Consider the following 21,160-nt stretch of genomic DNA (forward strand, 5'->3'; position numbering starts at 1 on the left):
TTGTTTATTAGGCAATAGGCAGTTATTGCCACACACACATGCACCATAGTATGGATTTTACCCGATATCACCATTTTGGGAATTCACACATGAATTGTGTAATGGCTTTTGCTTGCAATTTCCATAATTTGAAGTATTTTTACACCAGCATTGCTGACTACTTTGAGAAATAAATAGCTTTTCAAGAAAATACATTTAGACAATACATATTTCCAAGGCCATTTCAAGAAAATACATTAAAGGCCCACACACATTCTAAGTGATATTTTGATACAAACAATGCAAATGGCCACTCTGAATGTTTGTTTAGCAAGTCTGGTATCACAAGGGGTTTGTTTCTCAAATGTGTAACCTATAGTGATGTAGCAATTGTGATTTAATAAAGGGTAATGGTAATTTTTTAATAAAAATATATATTTTTCATATCATGCAATAGAAAATTATGTAAGATGAGTCCTAGTTGTACAAATGTAATTGTCTGTTGTCTTGAGATTCTTCAATGTACTTCAGGTACTCTTTCACACAATATTTCAGAATTTCATTGTTAAAGCCCTGCAATATTTTTATTGCATCATACATGTAACAGAGATGAGGAAATGGTGTACAGGTTAGTTCATTAGTGGTCGTATCTTCATGGAAATAGCCTTTAAAGAATTGAACTCTTTCCAGCCTCGCCAGTTCGCTCCGAGCAGAGAGTTTTGACCCCAGGTGTACAGGCCGTTTGGGTTTGTGTAGTAGCAAGAGTTGTGCCAAAATGGTCCCATTACAGTGAATGCACAGTTGCTACCATGTAAGTCTTGGTCACGGTCAAATGTGGTAAACTTCTGTTCATTGTGGTAAGTCAAAGAATCCCCTGAAATACAGCAAATGAAAAACAGGTTTATAAACATACAATTTCTCCACTGTGGGCCACAGTGTTATAGGTACTCTTTCACACAATATTTCAGAATTTCATTGTTAAAGTCCTGCAATAGGGGCAGCTGTGGCCTACTGGTTAGCGTTTCGTACTTGTAACCGGAGGGTTGCCGGTTCGAACCCCGACCAGTAGGCCCGGCTGAAGTGCCCTTGAGCAAGGCACCTAACCCCTCACTGCTCCCCGAGCTCCGCTGTTGTTGCAGGCAGCTCACTGCGCCGGGATTAGTGTGTGCTTCACCTCACTGTGTGTTCACTGTGTGCTGAGTGTGTTTCACTAATTCACGGATTGGGATAAATGCAGAGACCAAATTTCCCTCACGGGATCAAAAGAGTATATATACTTATATTATACTTAATAGCATAATGTGGTGGTGAGAATGTTATGAGAGAGACAAGCACTTTTTTGTGTTTTCCTGTCTGGAGAATAGCCAATAAATGAACAGGGATGATTCGGTACAGAAGTAGATTTATATTATTTTGTTTATTCTTGATTTAAACAGATAAATAGACATGATCTTCAATGTCATTTAAACTGCAATTTGACAGCAGTGATATTTAAGGTTTAACACTTTGGTGAGCAACAGTTCTACGGATATATTGACTCTAGGTAGACTGATTTTAGAGGTAGAGGGATATGAGGTAGATATTTCATGTCTTGAGGGTCACTGTCTGCTTACTATCACAGAAATAGCTTTCTTTTGTCCCCTACTGACACTGTAGGCAAAGGCACTCATAAGAAAATATTGACACAAATTACAGCTCAACATTTCCTTTCATAACCCTTTCATGCAGTATCACAGCTCTGCGTTAAAGCATTAGTTATCCAACAGAGAAATATGAACATATTCAAGAGCTTATAAGTTGGGGTCAGTCGAGGAGCTGGAACTACAGAGGGGATGGGGCAGAGAAGTCAGCCGCTTCTTCACGGACCTCCGTGCTGGTAGAAGGGGCAGGTCTCATCATCATGGTGATGGACTTCAGAGAGTAGTTTTTCTTCTTCCACGTGTACCAGCGGCAGCTGTTGGCGTGGCTCTGTCCCCACATGTAGATGCCGTTCAAGTTGGCGTCCCCAAAGCTGCCATACCAGAAGCCGCCCTCAAACTTCTGGGCACAGTTTCCCCATTTGGGGTCGTTGTCCTTATCGAAGGTGGTGAACTTCTGCTTGTTGTGCGTCTTCATGGCGTCCCCTAAAGATAAAAAGTGATTATAAGAGATTGTGGAGGACATCCACATTGCATTGCATTTAAGGCCTTGTCAATCTACATTTACAAGGATCAGGTCAATCACACAGCATGTTTGCTTGTTAATCCCTTATATATTAATAGTAATGTTGCATATTAATGGTGCTGTCCTCAATCCTTGTGAAACATTTGTTGATTGACTGCAGATAGTTTAACTCAACAACCATTCAAATACATACACCCCTGTGAAAAAAATTACAAAATGTTTGTTGTTGAAAAAAGTAATTTGACCAAAAGGATATTGGATTATAATCAAGGATTGCACCCTCAAAAGCCTCTGATTCTGTAGCTTGTTTTAGATGCAAAATCCTTAGTACTGTATTTCTGGAATCCCCAACTATGTCCTGCCATATTAAGGGGAATCACTCACCAGCTCCTCCGTTAACAAATCCATCAACGAATAGCTTGAACCAATCAGGTTCCGCGTTGACCACTCCAGGGGAGACGGCAAAGGATTTGTAATGAGCGTAGACTTTGTTCCCCTCAAAGTCCTCCAGATCCACCCTCAGCTCATGAGTCTGGTTCACTGTGAGGAGCTGGATAAACTACAGTCCTGGTCAAGAAAGACAAAATGATCGGTTGGTCAACCTCAACCACCAATGAATGACACACGTGGCAAATTCTTTGAATTATCAGCAAGCTCAATTACCCAGCCAGTACTCTCCCATTGCATGGCCAAAACCAGCCCGGTATGCATTCCAGCCCTGGTAGAAGTTCACTGTGCCATCCATCCTCCTCTGGAAGACCTAGGGGGACAGGACTTACCAGTCAGCCAGTGATCGTTTGAAATCGCCACTAGCAAATGATTGTTCAATAGTAGTAATTTGCAGGAATAGACTGGACGTTTGTTGAGAGCATTGAAATGAACGTTGATGAAGATGAAGCTGTTACTGATCGTAGCTTTTACAAGTTACACTGCTAGTGTGTATTGCACACAGTAAAGCAGACAGGTTGAAATGTGTGATGTGAATGCTCACGGTCCACTTTCCGCCATCCGTGTCCATGTCACAGTACGCATAGCAAGGGAGGACGGGGCCTGCAGGGTAGATCCTGTACACCCCAGATTGCTTGGAGCCCATGTCGTACAGTTCAGCACAGTCCCGGGGGAGTTGCTTGCCGTGAAGGGACTGAAGGCCAACACAGAGCAGCACAGCCAAGATCTCTAGAGCCTAGAGCCAGAATGCACAGCAGCACATATAACAGACATGCATTTCTAAAAGAGTATAGGCTTTCGTATATAAACATCTCGGAGTCTTCAATGCACACAGTAAAATGACTGAATCCTAGAATATCTATGACACCCTGTGCAAACATTAAAAAAAAATCACATTATGATGCTGATATATCTATGCATATATATACCGTATGAACATTTTTGGTTGATTTTTCTGATAATATGTACAGTACAGTGAATTTGGCAAAAGATGCAACCCAAATAACAATTGGTTGGTATTATTGGGAAAAACACTTACCCTCATCCTTGCCTACTTTCCTCAATACCCTCCGCTGTAGACGAAGACCCTCTAGACTTTGAGGGCCATATATATATAGCCAGAACCACAACTGATTTGTATACAGTATGGTGAGGTGAAGGGTGGGTATGATGCTGTATTTGTGTGCAGAGGATGTTTTTACTTTTGATACCATATCAGATACTTCAGGTCAGTTTTAGCTTTTTCTAAATGGTCCTTGTTTGCTATATGTCTGCATGGGAAGAAGTGAACACACACCACCTGAATGCACAGCAGGTAGATGTGGAATTTGGATATACTGATTAGTAGTGGTTTAATGATAAATAATTGTTATTTACATTCACCAGATTTATGTGTATTCTTACATTCTCACTAAGAATATAATTTAGGATCCCAGTATTTTGAAATGAAAATTTAGTTGTTGTGCCTCTGAGGTTTCAATTAAATGACAATCAGTTTGTTTCTGTCAGTGTAATACTTAATGTAGAAGTAAGAACTGTAGAAGTTTCCCATGTATGTCATTTTGGTCAATAATTAGACTGTGCATTACACATTATTATTGACCATGATAAAATACAGAACCATTTCGCCTAATTTTTTCATTGTTTTTTTTTAAATTTGGTGTGTTTGGTTTTAATTTGGACTGGGGGGTGGAAGAAGGAGGGTATATGACATAATCATGAGGACTGTAAGAACAGTACTAAAATACCGGTAGTAGTGGCCTTGGGAATTACCTTGACTGAGACAGGAAACGGATCAGAGGTCAAAGCTCCTTACACCTGCGTGCAAATGACTGCATTATGAGAGAAGGAAACAGCATGCATAAACAGACTACAGATGGCATCTTGGTAAACACTATTCAAACACAAATGTTTAGATAAGTCAAAGGCCCTCACTGATTAGCCTACAACAAGCAGTATGCACAAACCGACCGCTGATGGCTTTTTAGCAAGCACAATTCAAGCACAGTAGAAAGTTGAAGACTACAGATAAACATCAGAAGACTACATCCATTATAGGCTCTGAAGGCTTATAGTCTAATGATTAAGACAACATGATCGGTGGAATCAAAGATTCTCAGGTTGAGTGATCACATACTTTATATCTGGTTACAGAGGCTGAGAGGTGTGTTGTCATCACTGTGCTGCTGTGAAGTGCAGTAAACTGTTTTCTTCAGATATGTAGATATAAATTAGGGGTGGTCTAGATAAGTGTTTCTCAAACTTTTTCAGACTAATGACCACCAACAAAATGTATGGACCACCTAACTCCCTAAATATCACAGAAAAAAAAACAAATACAAACAACAGGCCTACTTCAACAGTATATTACGCAATGCTCCCTGAACCTGACCATTTTTGATCAAGTCTGCACCTTAAGGTTTCATTTGACCATTTAATGCTAGCTGTGTTACCAGTAAGCTAATCGTACTCCACATTCTCTTTCAAAGGTCACACAGATAATTTTTGATGTAAATTGAAAGAGTAAACTGGCATTGCTAGATAGGCAGTGTCACAAAACCGCCGGCTAATACTGTTTAAATTTACATACAACTTGGTTTGATATTACGGAAAAAAAAACCTCATCAATGTCAGTGAGTGTGACTCACATCTTTTGCCAGGGACACACACACACACACACACACACACACACACACATACACACACACGCGTGCACACACACACTCTCTCACACACACACACACACACACACACACTCACACTCACACACACACACTCTGGGGTGAGAGGAGTGTGTGTGTGTGAATGAACACAGGTTGGAGCAGCCGTAGCCTACTGGTTAGCACTTCGGACCTGTAACCAGACTACACCTTCATATGACACATTTTATCGGTAGTTTAGGAAACACTGATATAAAACATATTTGACCACATCTGCTCACAGACCACTATAGGGGTAGCTTGCCGATCACACTTTGAGAAACACTGGTCTTTTGATGAAGAAATGTGACTAATATCTGAACTCTTCAATTGTGCATGTAACATGCAAAATCCTACTTCCTGAAGTATAGCATGGCGGATTGCAGCAGACTAAGAGGAAGAGGGGGCTTATGAGTCACTCCAGAGTTAGTGTCTGCAGAGAGAAGACTTCATGTTTTCAGGGCTTGTTGGAATGTTGCATAACGTGTGCCCTTTCCAGCAGTCTGGTCCCTGACTTAAATGTCTCTCCTTGTGGTTCATTGTGAAGGTGTGAATTAAATGTCAGGTCTTAAAGCCAGTTCAGTCAATGATTTTTTTTTATTTCCTGTTAAATGTGACATTTGAGCAGCGCTGTGGAGCATTTATTTTGAAATTGTCATTTCAACACATTATGACTTTAACTAAATGTCAAACTGTTGTGGTGATAGAGTGACATTGTGATGGACAGTTTTTATTTTGAAATCTGATGTGTCATGAGTCAGTATTTCCAGTTGAAGAGTGGCCTAATCTTGTCTAAAACATCACATGGCAGATGCAATATCCTGTCAAAAGTCATCCTGATGTTCAATAAGCAATACCATAACAGTGTCATCTTACCATCAGAACTAATTATGATTTCAGGTCTATGACTTCTGGAAGCTACTGTAGCCAATATCACATACATGAGTTTGCATTGCTTCAACATTTCAAAAGTCTTGACTGATTGTCAGGACAACTTAAGAAGATAACATCTGTTTCACATGTTTATGACATACTTATGTCTTACAAGGCTTCAGATAAAGCTAAACTCCTTTAAGACTGCCAGTTGTCTGGGTTGTTGGTGACTGATGAGGGTCTGATCTTCATTGAGATAGACTTGAGAGACTTTTCCCGTCTAAAGCCATGCCAGTGTACGCTGTGTGGATTGCTCTGCCCCCACATGTAGACGCCGTTGATGTTGACGTTCATGCACGACCGGTGCCAGAAGGCTCCCTCATGCTTCTCAACACAACTGGCAAAGTATGAGGTGTCTTGGTCGCGGTCGAACGTGCTGAACTTGTGTCCATTGCTGTAGGTCAGGGAGTCACCTGTGGATACAAAAGGTGTTTGTCTCACTGGCACTGTTTTTGTCTAGTTATGAATATACTGAATTACAACTTGTTTCTTTACTAACTGTGCATTGCATTTAATATGAGATATCCAGAACTCCAACATATTCTAATTAAAAATACATGATTTTGTTGAAATTAATGTTTGGATGCTGAAAATATAGACCACGTCCTCCACATTTGGATCAAGTCCGTTAACGATTTCTAACCCTAGAAAACAGCTTACTAACAGAAAATTCTTGTAAGTTAACCTTTACCTGCTCCGCCATTTTGGAAGCCGCTGACAAACAGTCTGTATCCATCTTCCTCTTCGTTCTCCACCCCAGGGGAGATGGCAAAGGAGGAGTACTAGGCGTAGGCTGTCTTCCCGTCAAAGTCCTCCATGTCCACCCTCAGTTCGTAGGTCTCATTCTTCGTGAGGAGATGTAGAGTCTCCAAACCTTACATGAAAAAGGTTGAAGTCTGGTCAAAATGAATTGTGTGTGCTTTTATTGTTGTGTCTGGACCGCTACTGTTGATTATTAGGAGATGTTGTTATAAGGAGATGTGAAGGTGTAACCTTCACTACTCACCAATCCAATATAGGAGCAGCATGTCCAAACCCAGTCTTGAACTGGTCCCATCCTCGGTAGAAGTTCACTGATCCGTCCATTCTCCTGTGGATCACCTTTTGATAGTGGAACAAAACTAAATCAGTTTTTCAAATCCGATACTACCACCTGCTGAGTACCCCAAGAACTCTGTAATTTGTGTAATTTGTCTCAAAACTGATTCAGGGTGAGTTTACTGGGAAGGAAAGACAAAAATCACATTCACACCACTTGTTTATGCAGTCTATGAGTAAAACCCGTTTTTTGTCAGGGAGCAACTGCCAAAATGGTGCTTCATTCCAGCAGTATATGGCCAGGCTTCATTAGCTTTTCTCACCATACACTTCCCTCCCTCTGTGTCCATGTCGCAGTACACATACTGCGCAGAGTTGGGTCCCGCTGGGTAGATAGTGTACACCCCGCTGGCCTGGGGTCCGTCGTTGCAGATGTCGGCACAGTCCACCAAGTTGCTGTGGACAGAACGGCTTGCTATGACCACCAGCACTGTGAGGAGACTCAGGGAGACCTGTGGTAAAGATGAGAACATACAGAGATACCTGTCATGCCTGTCTGCTTGAGATTTCAAAGGAAAAGTTACTTTTAAACATTTGCCATGTTCTGGATTTCTAAGATGTTTGCTTCACAACAGAGCGTCTTGGTTTCTTTCTTTCTTTTTTGACCAGGCAGTGCTTCAAATTAGTCTGCGATTTTAAACATGAGCTACAGTATACCCAGAGCGTATGAACTGACTCAGTTTGAGACAGTAGTAGTTAAATTGTAAGTGGGAGATGCAGAGAGCCCATCCACCACCTAAGGAGAACCCTTACCTTCATCATACAGTACTTTTGGCTCAGTACCCAGTGAGGGTCAGAATCTGGCAGAGGACTCCTCTTATACCTTCTAGTCCAGTGGTCTCACACTAGCTCTATCTTGGGTGAGGGATAGTGTGAGATAGCGTGCCATCTGTGTGACTGTCGGGCCAGTAGTGACATTGCAAGATCAGGTGCAGCCCTGGAACTGGTTTGTTTCCTCTTGTTACTTGAGCTGCTGTCAGACACGTCCTCCTCAGTATATGCAGAGTTTTGTCAAATGGAGGTCCGACCCTTCGTGTGATACAGATATGATGCTAACATGCTGACATTATGCTGTCATACAATATGTGTGAACGACACCGACGCACATGAATAGAATCCCTGCGTGGTTGAACAGGTTGAACGTGGTTGAACACGCACATGAACACAATCTCTGCATGTTCTTCGCTTGGTTTAGACACAAGCTCATTTACATAATGTCCACCAGAAATACTAGGAGGGGAGTAGTGTAAGAGTTCGGAATTCCAAATAGCCGGTTATGTTGTTCAGATATACGGCCCAATCGCTTGACATGCGGACTTACACCTAGGTCTGAAAGCAACTTTGGAAAGATTCAAAAGCAGGGTGTTGCATACAAAACAAAAGATAGAGCTTTGGCTTGTCATATGAAATTAACAAGCTAACCTTAAATTAAAAGTTACTAACTCTATTTCTTATTTTGATTTAGTAATTTTATTTTATTTTATTTGATGATTTATTGCCTCATTTGTTGCTTCTTCTGTGGTTTGTGAATAGAGTTCTTAGGGTTCTTCAGAGATATCACTTTTCAAAATACATGCATAAGCTTAACAGGACGATAGATGAGGTGATCTATGTGAAAGGTCACCACGTCTGAAATGGAGCAAAGTGTGAGGAAAATATGCATCCGAGTTTGTTATGCAGCTATTACTGAACGGCAGCAGTTTATATTTAGGCTTTGGTCATGCTTGTAAAGTCGTAAGTAGTTCTGTGGGAGTGACTGAAGAGTTCAGAGAGAGATGCAGAGCTGATTTTGAAAGGTCCAAGAGTAAAAATGCCCTGCATTGTGTCGCCTACTCCAAATATCCCCAAATCCCGCCACAGTCGCACAAGACCCAGTTTAAAAGATATATTATTCTCACACTTGTTGTAACGTACAGCAAAGTGTTTTTCTGTTTTAAAGAGTTGTTTTTGTTTGCCCATTATTTTTATTTTTAGTAGTTTGGTAGCATAGGTATTGGAGGACGCCAAATGAAGTGAAGAAATTAGTGTTTTGCTCAGTTAGGGCATGAACTGTTCTCCATGAACTAGGACGATGAATAATTCTGGGTAAACAGATCTCATCCCTCCGTGCGTGCGTGTGCGTGTGCGTGTGTGTGTGTGTGTGTGTGTGTGTGTGTGAAAAACAGCTCACAGGATGCGTCTCTCCTCTGAACACTGCAGTCACCCCACTGACAGCGTCTCAGACAGCTTACAGTTTCACAGTCTCAGCTGCTTTCAAAAATTCTTTCAGTTTCTCTCGTTCTCATTGGCGTCGCTCTCTCCCTGTCTTCTCCCACTTTCTCACCTCTCACTTTCTTGCATGTTTATTATGCATGCTTATTCTTGCTACTGTGGATTTAGAGGTGAAGGTATTGGTTTTTGTGGTGGGAAAAAATAAAATTTCAAAGTTTACATATATGTAAACAAACAAAACCCAAGTGTAGCTTGGGCCAAGAATAAATATCATAGTGGATCTGAATCACAGAGCAGAATCACAATGTATACCGGTATTGATAAAATATAACTCTCAACCTACAGAAAAGAGAGGCCTGTGTAATGCTGTACAAACGGCCACTCAGCATAGAGCCAGTTATGTGCAGGCGGCTGTATTGATTTGATTCCTCTCATTGCTCTTTGGACAAAGGACAACTAAGAGCAGGGTGATGTCATTCTCTTCATAAGCAAGCCTGCATTCATCAACTGCTGACACACACACACACACACACACACACACACACACAGAAAATACTGTTTCACACTGTCACAATCACATGCACACACACACACACACACACACACACACACACACACACACACACACACACACACAGAAAATACTGTTTCACACTGTCACAATCACATGCACACACACACACACACACACACACACACACACACACACACACACACACACACACACACACAGAGTTTTTTCCTCCTCCTCTTTCTCCACACAAATGCAGCGGGCAGATAGGCTGATTGGTATTGACGGTGTTTGCCATTGAGGCAAGCCCTTGGTTGTTTAGTGTTCTTGCTAGCGGAGCTGTGACTGGCTGCCTCTGATTAAATCACCTGAACAACACACACGCACACACACACAGTGCCAAAATAATGAGAGATGTCCCTCCTCCTCCCCTTCCAACATACAGACTCACCCGTCGCCTTTTTATCTTTGCTTTTTTTTTAGTCTGCATTAGCATTTATATGAAAAGGGAGAACACAAGGGATGTAAATAGAGTGCTTTCTCTCTCCTCATCCTTCTCTCCTGCTGTCTCTCCCTCTCGCTCATCTCTCTCTCCCTCTCTCTTGCTCTCACTCATCTCTCTCTCTCTCTCTTTCCTCATCCTTCTATCCTTTTGCCTCTTCCTCTCGCTCATCCCTCGCTCTCTCTCCCTCTCTCTCCCTCATTTTTTTCTCTCTCTCTCCTCATCATTCTCTCTTTCTCTCTCTCTCTCACTCATTCCCTAAGTGTCCTGTGTATCTGCACACACAGTGTTCAGAATAATTCTGCATCTTGCAGACTGACAGTAATGAAACTGAAACTATTTCTACACTAATTACTTTGTGCTGCTACTGTAGCTCAGTCCAGACTTGTCAATGTAATGAATGGAACAATACACATGGCACTATCTCAGATCAATCATAGATGGGAGCTTCACTAGGGCCAGCTTTTACATTCTGAAGTTAGCCACCCTCTGGTTGATGGAGATGGAGTTCTTAGTCTAATCCAGGGGTCTCCAACCTTTTTGGGAATGAGGGCTACCTGAAGATCCAAAATCATATGGAGGGCTACTCATTTGAAACAAACAGGCCCTCACCCCTTTTTTGCGAGGGTAGTCCTCCTAAATAATAGGCCTATGTGATTTTTACTTTTAAATTATCAATATTGTATAGGCCTATACGTTTTTATACAGTATATTAAGCTGTATTTTCATCTGATTCTTCAATACTTTAATACCAATATGTAACACTACCAACATTTTGGTAGAGGATGCAGGTGAACATCCACACGGTCTCAGTGATCCTGATGCAAGTGAATGGGCCACTTGTGCATGTGCATATGAGTGCCCATGAGTGCATCTATACTCTGGGTCTGTTGTGTCCTGGCATTGCTATCCCATAATAATTGACACAATTTCCAGTGTCCTGCAGTCCTAGTGACTAAAATGACTTTGAAAGGGAAAGAGATGTGTATGTGAGGAAGATGACAGATGACAGAATGAAGTACCTATGAAGTTGTACCGATGAAGTTGTACCTAGATGTCTCCTTTGTCTCCTCTTGCATTTGTATTCATGTGAGGTGGACATTCAGTGCTCTTGTTCATTGGCCTTTTAAAAGGTCAAGTAAAAGTCTGTGGCCACTTACATGGAACAGTTAGTGTTCAAAGAGGTCTCTTACCTCTCTGGGTCTCATTTGACAGGCAACTACCAACAAAAATGTTTTTTTGCATTTTATGTCACGTTGAATTGGGTGAATATTATAATCCTTGTTTAAAGCACTGTTGGTCTTCTGACATAGTAGATGAGTTGCTAAGTACCCTCTCCGTGTCCCAGCATGCAGTAGCATTTCTATGGCACTCCACTTGAAGCTGTAAGAGGAACCTGCTGGCATTGACATTAAGCCCCTCTCTTCTACCCTCTTCCACCCTTTCAACTCTCTCTCTCTCTCTCTCTCTCTCTCTCTCTCTCTCTCTCTCTCTCTCTCTCTCTCTCTCTCTCTCTCTCTCTGGGTGGTGAAGATGGGCAAGTCGTTTTTGAAATATGAAGTAGTGGGCTGCACTATGATCTATATGTTTTTAAATTAATGCTATAATACTTGTGGATGTTATGGTTTTGCAGTTGTTGAAAACCTACGTACTTGGTTAATAAAAGAGTGTTAAGCCTCTCTCTCTATCTCTCTCCTTTCTGCCAGTCTCCTTCTCCATCTGTCTGTCTGATGATATGTGAGTGAGCTTGTCATGGTGAGGATTTTGGGCTAGACAGACTGACCGCATCAGACCAACCAAGCACATCCTGTGATGGGCCTCAGTTTGATGCCTTTCAGAGAGGATGTCCAGCTTACATGCCCATTACTCCTCCTCTTCCATCTTTTTCTTCTTTGGTATCTTCCTCGTTGGCATCTTCTGTGTCTTTGTTTGCCTCTTCATCTTCTTCGTTGTTTTCTTCTCTCACTCTCTTTTGCCCTTTCCCTCTGTTGATCTCTTGTTCTAATACTCTCTGTTCTTGCTTCGTCCCCTCTCAAACTGATGTCGGACATGATGTGTGTTCGCAGTAAGACCCACACTCTTAAAACGAATGTGTGGTCCCTATCTGAACACAGAGATGTGTTTAAAAAAACAACACAAGTTGTGTTATTTTCAACACATATTGTGAAACAAATAAAAAAAAAAAGTAAACAACACAAACCATGTTGTCCCTATCTGGACACAGAGATGTGTTAAAAGCAATACAAGTTGTGTTGTTTTCAACACATTCATTTTTTTAAGACTGCATGCTCATATTTCTTTACCACCCTAATGCAGTTTGTACATTTTTGAGAAAAAAGGTGTGATGATCTAAAACTTTATGAGAACACCCCCTCAGCAGCTGACCGTGTCTCTACTCTGTTTCTGTCAGTGCTGCCCAGCAAACCACCACCACTCCTGTAAACTCACTTTATGTACATTGTACAGCATCAGCGTAAGGTCCATCTGACTCGCCGCAGGAGGCTTTAACATCTTAAGCCTGTTGTCACAACACACTGTCATTTCACTGCAGAGTGTCATAACATAATGTTACGCGTTAACAAAAATGTATGTCTCGCGGCAGAGCGAAGTGTGACAAGGGCACTGAGGACGGCTTCATTCTGGCACTGGGTTATGGTGCAAAGTGGCACTACATGATGGGAGTCTACAATAATGTAGCTATATTGATGCTCTGTTATGTCTAGACTTAAATCATTAAGTCTAGATATGTCTAACTATACAGGTTATGTTATTGCTTGCATTCAGTGGGCAGCCGTGGCCCACTGGTTAGCACTCTGGACTTGTAACCGGAGGGTTGCCGGTTCGAGCCCCGACCAGTGGGCCGCGGCTGAAGTGCCCTTGAGCATGGCACCTAACCCCTCACTGCTCCCCGAGCGCCACCGTTGTAGCAGGCAGCTCACTGCGCCGGGATTAGTGTGTGCTTCACCTCACTGTGTGCTGTTTGTGTTTCACTAATTCACCGATTGGGTAAAATACAGAGACCAAATTTCCCTCACGGAATCAAAAAAGTATATATACTTATACTTATACTTATTCACACTGGCCCATGTAGTCAACCAAGTTTTACTTACAGGTACTCTCTATAATTGCTTGAAAACCTCAAGGGTTGGGATGTCAGTGCCTTTACTGGCTTTGCAGTTTCACCAGACCGTCTGTACTCACAGTTAATGACCTGAGTTGCACTGGTGGTTGCCTGCTGGGTGTGTTTTTACGGGCTAACTTCTCTACGCTAGCCTGGTTTCCACTGCTGCTGAGCTTCTTCAGGCGTGAGGAGCACGACAGCAGACGAGCTTCTCCACAAAGAGGATTCAATAATGCATGTAGTCAGTCGGTAGCCTCCAACTGCTCGGACTAGCTGCTGTGGAAGCAGGTGGGGGGGGGGGGGGGGTTGGCATCCATGTGTGTGCTGGGAAGAGTTCAGGGTCCACACTTGACTGAAATTTCCCAAATGCTGTTTGTTCTCTTTTTCGTAAGGTCAACAAGGTTTGGATCGGATGTGTGTTGTTGAATGTATGCGGTTGCCCTAAAGTTGTCATTCATGTCTGAATTTGGTCCGCTTGTGTTCAGGCCTCCTATAAACTGGAAGAGTTGGTGACCTAGTTTTATTTCGTTGTTGTGAATCCATGCATGGTTGAGCAGGAAGGGTTTTTTGCCCCGAGGTTTACAGAATAGAATATTCTCAGACACTATCTTAGATGGCAATTGGATTTCCATAATACTTACACGCAGACACACTCACCCACACACACACTGTCACCATAGTAACCCCTGCCTCTCAGAATCGCAGTCAGAGATGGCCTTTGTGTGAACCAGTGAGGACTTCAGACAATAAAGCATTCCTTCACAGGACGTTCAGCACAGTCAATTAGAAACAGGCCTCACACCTATGCTCTCACGCACGTGCACACATGCACACCCCCATGGAGAGTGCACACGCACGTGCACACATGCACACCCCCATGGAGAGTGCACGTTAAGTGTAAGCATCTAGCCTTATGAGAGGCCAAGGAGATGCTGCCCTGAGCAACCCTACGTTTAGTCATCATGGGTGGAGGCCACAAGGGCGAATCTCCCCATGTTTCACCATCAGTTATGCAAACATCAGCCACCCTACTGAGATGTGAAGGAAGAGTGTGGTGTAAAAGAGAAGCTGGTGCTGCATGCAGTCTTGCCCGTGTGGAAAATCCAGAATTTAGTGTAAGTGAAAGGGTGTTAACCAGAAAAACATATGTATGGTTCCCCTCAAATCAAATTAAATAAAAATCAGTCAAGAAATGTATAAATTTTTTGAAGTGGTGGATCATCTAGAGACAGATTGACCAATAAACTCAATGAGCATTGTAGACATTCCTTCTGTCTTAAATCGTCTAGAGACAGATTGACCCGTAAACTCGGTGAGCATGGGAGACATTCCTTCTGTCTTGATCGTCCGCTGTCTCTCTTTCTGTCTCTTCTCCCTCGCTCGTCTCCTTCCCTCGTTTTTGTCTTTATTACCCCTCCTCTCTCATGGGGGTTCAGATGCCTCCCAGACACACACTGAGTGAGTTATAACCCGTCACGCTGCTGGGGCCAGTGCCATGCTCATGAGAGAGAGAGAGAGAGAGAGAGAGAGAGATGGAGAAAAAAAATCTCAAGCTAGGAGCGACATAAAGCAATAATCAAGATGACTTTTGTCCCCTTCAAGGACAAAAGGAAGTATAGCACACTTGAGCAATGGAAGTGAACTTATATTAGTTTGGGAAAGTCACACCAGAGGATATCATAACACCTGTCAGGCACTGTTCTATGTGATGTTTTTTTCCCTATTGATTTGTGAAACAATGACGTCCATATCAGTTTTCTTTGTATGGAGATGTAGCATGTCTCTTAGACATAATGTACTCATGTGTGTCTCTCTGTGCTTTTCTGTTTCTCAGGTAGAGGTGGAGGTGTACAGGAGGGACTCCAAGAAGCTCCCTGGCCTGGGGGATCCTGACATTGACTGGGAGGAGAGTGTCTACCTGAACCTCATTCTGCAGAAGGTTAGAGAGCTCAGCTACAGTAGACTATCTCCTCTTGCAGTGCAGATGAAGCTGTGCAAACTACATTTGACTTGACGACTAAAATTTATCCACAACCTTGTCATATGGGATTGTCACTAAATATACTGGTAATATACATAGAAGTCAAGAATATAAAAGTCATAGAAGTCAAGTCAGTTTATTTATATAGCGCATTATCACAACAGAAGTGGATTATCTAATATACAAGTAGGCCTAATATAAATGTTGTTGCTGTTATTCTCTTCTCCAGCTGGACTATGTGGTCACCTGTGCAGTTTGCACTCGTTCCGATGCAGGTGATATTCACATCCATAAAAAGAAATCTCAGGTAAGATTAGTCTCGGAGAACAAGCTGCTATCTTGATTCATGTACTGCCATCATATAAGGATGTGCATGATTCAGGATATTTAGCTAACAGAGGGGTGTTGGGGTGTGTGTGTGTGTGTGTGTGTGTGTGTGTGTGTGTGTGTGTGTGTGAGAATATTTAAATACATGTGAGGACTCAGCTCATGCATACATTCAATCTGATTGTGTCTGTGGTTCTGTTTCCAGCAAGTCTTTGCCACCCCCAGCAAACACCCCATGGACAGCAAGGGCGAGGAGTCCAAGATGAGCTACCCAAACATCTTTTTCATGATTGACAACTTTGAAGAGGTACCTCCCACTTCCTCCCTTTCCCCTTACTTCCCACACAATCTAATGAGGCGGGTCCAGTTTGATTGACTGTGGGAACTGGCCAGTGGGGCCCCTGGGACATGTTGCTGATGGAGTCTGGAGTGGCTGTCGGTCTAATGAATTGTGATTTGCTGGGGTCACAGACGTCCATGCTGCCAGTGCAGCTTCATTAACCCTGGTAGGGAAACAGGTAGCCCCTGTTTCAAATGGCCTCGACTCTAATGAGAAATCAATGAGGTAGCACTCAACTTAGCTTAGCTTAGCTTAGCTCGTCAAACGAGGAGGCCAAAGATATGCGGATGCCATGAAAGGAAAGATGAAGAAAATGTTCTGGATATGCTGATAACATGCAATGGCAGAATGACATGCAGATGTACTGCTGCTTTGTGCTCGTTTCTAAATCATTAAATGTTTCTAAATCGCAGGTGTTCAGCGACATGACTGTCGGAGAAGGGGAGATGGTGTGTGTGGAACTGGTGGCGAGTGACAAGAGCAACACCTTCCAGGGAGTCATCTTCCAAGGCTCCATCCGCTACGAGGCCCTGAGGAAGGTCTATGACAACCGGGTATGCCACTGCCCTTACCCCAGCTCCATATTTCAGTTTGGCTTACTTCAATTGTGATTGTTTGTGTTTAGTTATTACACGGCTCTTCACAATGCAAGTAGAACGCTCCATTGACTTGAATGGGATTTCCCAAACAGTCATTATTTAAACTTCATTCAAAAGTGAAAAGCAGACGGTTGATCAGCTATGTTCTAAAGAATGTTTGATTCAAGTTCAACGTGTGTTGTTGCAAACTATTTACAATATACTATATACAATAATGACCGGCGTTCTATACATTACCCCTTACTAATTACATGCCGAGTAATCTGTCATGATTATTCAAATTAAAGTCTTAACAATGTGCCATTCAAAGCATTTTCATTCATTTTAATTTTCGAAATACCATTCGAAGCATTTTCACCCACCATCTGTTTAGGGACCTGAGCACGGCACAGTACTTCTACTATATAAAGTTCTCTCTCTCGCGTGTGGTCTCTGTGGAATGTGTGGGAATGCTTGTGTGCGTGTGTATGTAGGTGAGCGTGGCGGCCAAAATGGCTCAGAAGATGTCATTCGGCTTCTACAAGTACAACAACATGGAGTTTGTGCGGATGAAGGGTCCGCAGGGCAAAGGTCACGCCGAGATGGCCGTGAGCCGGGTGCCCACTGGAGACACGTCGCCCTGCGGCACCGAGGAGGATCAGGACTCCCCGATGCACGAGCGGGTCAGTACCACACACACACACACACACACACACACACACACACACACACACACACACACACACACGCGCACACAGAAATTGCTTAGAGTGACAAGCAAAAATTACATTTCCGTAGAACTATGCTTGTGGTTTTGCAACATACACAGGTACACTCAGAGAGTGCTAAGAGTGACATGCTCAAATCACAGTTCCATAGCACTAATGTACTGTATATGTGGGTTTACCCCACACACACACACACAGAGACACACACATACAGACACAGTGATGTGACCTTCCTGATGTCCTGATAGCATCCATCCACCCCCCTCTCCACCGGACAGATGACCTCGTTCAGCACACCCCCGACCCCGGAGCGTAACCGGCCGTCCTTCTTCTCCCCCTCGCTGCGCAGGAAGCTCCCTCGCACGCTGGCTGAGATGAAGAAGTCCCACTCGGCCAACGACAGCGAGGAGTTCTTCAGGGAGGAGGATGACACAGGTGACCACACCTCAGTGACCAGAGACCTACCATACACCCTCCCCCCCCTTTACACACACACACACACACACACACACACACACACCAAAGTGAATCCAACACTTATGAAACTTTAGCACATCGTAGTAGTATAAAACACACATTACCATTCACTGGTAATAGTGTTGATCACATTATCTTTGGTTCATGTTCAGCACAAATGGCCCTTAAATTACTCCAATAAGCTCAATGGTTCCTCGGATAATTACTTGTCTGCTGCTTGGTGTTTTGTATAGTATCCCAAGCAAGTTGTGTCATTAAGTGCACTGGCAAATTAGGTGGCTGTGAGAGGTAAAACCTCTAACTCGTCTGTTCTTTCATTTTTTAAATTTGCGTTCTTCTGAAGTAGTACAATACCCTTGGGCTCACGACATCGCAAGCATTTACTGCCTTATGGTTTTACAGATTTTACAGCATACACCAGTTGCAATTTCATCTGCTGGTGTATTAATAGGTCAATCCTTACCACATCGTTCCATCATACTTGCAGATAAAGCACGACATAAACAAATATTGGTTGGCAAACGTCATGTCGGCTTTTCTTGTCATTTCCATATATGTATGGGCTACAGTGACGCGTAGACCATAAAACCGACAGAAAATATAACAAGTCACCAGTAGTTAAATAGACTCAATTTAGGACGTTACAATATACAAAACACTGTACACATTGAAGACAAACATACATGCCATGCAAACCTCTGTTAACACCTGACACAGCTGGAAGTTGAGCCATGTAACAGTAGTTAGTCAGGTGGGCGACTGGGCGTGTTATGGAATGGTATTCTGTACGTGTACACTGAGGTTTGTTAGCGTCCATTTTAAGAGACAGTTTAAGAGATTAACCTTTACTGTGAGACTGCGGAGTGCTCTGGAAGTGATAAATTACTTCTCACCCTGTGATTTGAGGTTGTCTGAGAAACTAACCTTTGCCCAGTCTTAATTGGGAGCTATTTAAACTGCCATCTGGGGTGTCCTTCAGTGTAGCCATCCTTCAACTAAAACTACTGTTGCTGCTCCATAGAGGAAACCTGTAGCACAGTTCTGTTAATTGCATTTGGGGATAGTTTTGGAATGCTTTTGATATTTGTATGTACTGCCCCCCAGTGGTATTGCAGTGGCACTGCCTCATAGTGCAAAACTAGCCGCCTTTCACATCTTAATGTTTTTTATGGAAGCATTTCAGTATGATGATGGCTCAGTAGTACAATAATATTGGAACCATTCCCCACAATAATACTATACAGTCATACAATAAAATGGATACTAATTGATACTACACGTACAATGAGAATGATGCTGAATGTAAACGTGGATGTGGATGTTTTCCCCAGACTACGGCAACCCCACCAACCTGCGCTCTCGCTCTCTGTCGGGGACCAGTCGCTCCCTGGTGGGCTCTTGGCTGAAGCTCAACCGCACGGAAGAGTACTTCCTCCTCTTCTCCCACCTCACCTATGTCACACTTCCGATCCATCGCATCACCTCAGGTACACACACTGGCACAGGCACAGATACATACACACAAAGCACTTCATTATGAAACACCTCATTCCATTGAATCTGTTCAGATGTGTATACACACACACACACAGTTGTTCAATCATACATACAAGTACACACACACACAATCACAATGCACACACACACACACACAATCACAATGTACACACACACACACGCGCACACACGCGCACATACAATCATAGTGTACACACACACACACACACGTCACAATCATACATGCAGGTGCGCCCACACACCGAACACACACACACACACACACACACACACACACTATTGAGTGAAGTAATGACAGATGTGGACTCTGTGTGGTAAACTCAGTCACACCTATGTCTCCCTTCACATTACAGATATTCTGGAGGTGAGACAAAGACCTATCCTGATGACTTAGCGAAAGCCTGACTGCCTAAGACACTCACTACCAAGTGCCTACCTGCATCAGGCCAACTGACTCAACACTACCATCTAGTGTCTGGATGACGTAACAACACCAAAAACTAAAGAGGAGTGAGTAGATGGACAAAAGAAGATCACAGAACAAACAATGAAAAGGAGAAACCTTTGGAGGAAAGGGAAAAAAATAAATAAAAACCAGCCAATCAAAAAGTGCCTCTTCCAATGGTTCTTACCACAGCCCCGCCTCTCTTGGAGAGCTGTAGGCGGTGGAGGGGAGGAGGACGTGAACCGTCTCCACGGTAACACAACGGTGGACATCAGGCGCTGGGGAAATCCTGGAAACCCTGCAGGCTTACATTTCCTGGAAAACTCCCTGGTACGCCAAGGGAGGGGTTAAAAAGGGATCTAAAAAAGCGTGTGTGTGTGTATGTAAATGTGTGTGATGGGGTGGGAGGGTTGGGGGGTGTGGGTAAAAAAAAAAAAAGAATGTTTTCCTGTTATCTGTAAATACACTGCTGCTTAGCTACTCAGTGAATCAGTCTGCTTTCCACTCCTTGGAGCCTTGTTCGACGTACACACACACACACGTGCGCACACACTCGCGTGCTAGCGCTAAGTACCGCAGTGTATGCTGTTACTAAGTGCTTAAACACAGTATCCAAAGGCAAGGTGTCTCCCTAATCTTTCCCTGAGCCTTAACACTCCTTACCAGCTGATCTGTACTAGGGGAAGAAACTTTTAAACACACCCACACACACACACACACACACACACATACTCTCAAAGGCCTCAGTTATTCACTGATTGATCCTGATGAGAACTAAGTTACCATCTTTGTTCTAACCTGCCAGTTGGGAGCACAACTCACACCTAGAGAGAAGCAGCGTTCAAATGACCGATGTGTGTGATGAGATCTACACCGGTAGCACAGTATGTGAGGGGAGGGAGAGAGGAAGGGGAGGTGGGGGAGTAACATTTTAGCAAAGCAGATGATGCTGTGTGTGTGGGGGGGGGGGGTCGTTTGACAGACGTGCTTCAAAGGTGATTTCCTTGGCATGACACACCTGAAGAAAGAGTGTTCTCTTTTTTTCTTTTTTTCTTGCATTGCAGCCAGCCGTGCCACATTGTTCCAGGTTCCACAGTGGTGA

The 21,160-nt window shown here is 43.1% G+C and overlaps 1 protein-coding gene and 2 pseudogenes across 2 annotated transcripts in view; 1 reads left to right on the top strand and 2 right to left on the bottom strand.

The window, feature by feature from the left end:
- Positions 1–20,189, top strand: part of kiaa0930 (KIAA0930 ortholog) — a 54,626-nt gene extending 34,437 nt beyond the window's left edge. The window contains exons 3-10 of one of the 2 annotated variants that reach the window (XM_042078330.1): positions 15,499–15,603; positions 15,875–15,952; positions 16,178–16,279; positions 16,726–16,866; positions 17,385–17,573; positions 17,897–18,053; positions 19,427–19,582; positions 19,967–20,189. In XM_042078330.1, coding sequence (XP_041934264.1) covers positions 15,499–15,603; positions 15,875–15,952; positions 16,178–16,279; positions 16,726–16,866; positions 17,385–17,573; positions 17,897–18,053; positions 19,427–19,582; positions 19,967–20,007 — 969 coding nt within the window. In that variant the 3' untranslated portion in view covers positions 20,008–20,189. Of the gene's footprint in view, positions 1–15,498; positions 15,604–15,874; positions 15,953–16,177; positions 16,280–16,725; positions 16,867–17,384; positions 17,574–17,866; positions 18,054–19,426; positions 19,583–19,966 lie in introns of both variants that reach the window. The other variant, XM_042078329.1, reaches the window with a different exon arrangement.
- Positions 1,579–3,634, bottom strand: LOC121697862 (annotated as a pseudogene).
- LOC121697060 lies at positions 6,095–8,198 on the bottom strand (annotated as a pseudogene).
- Positions 20,190–21,160: the final 971 nt, after the last annotated feature.

The sequence above is a fragment of the Alosa sapidissima genome, chromosome 22, assembly GCF_018492685.1.
Source record: "Alosa sapidissima isolate fAloSap1 chromosome 22, fAloSap1.pri, whole genome shotgun sequence".
Classification (NCBI taxonomy): domain Eukaryota; kingdom Metazoa; phylum Chordata; class Actinopteri; order Clupeiformes; family Clupeidae; genus Alosa; species Alosa sapidissima.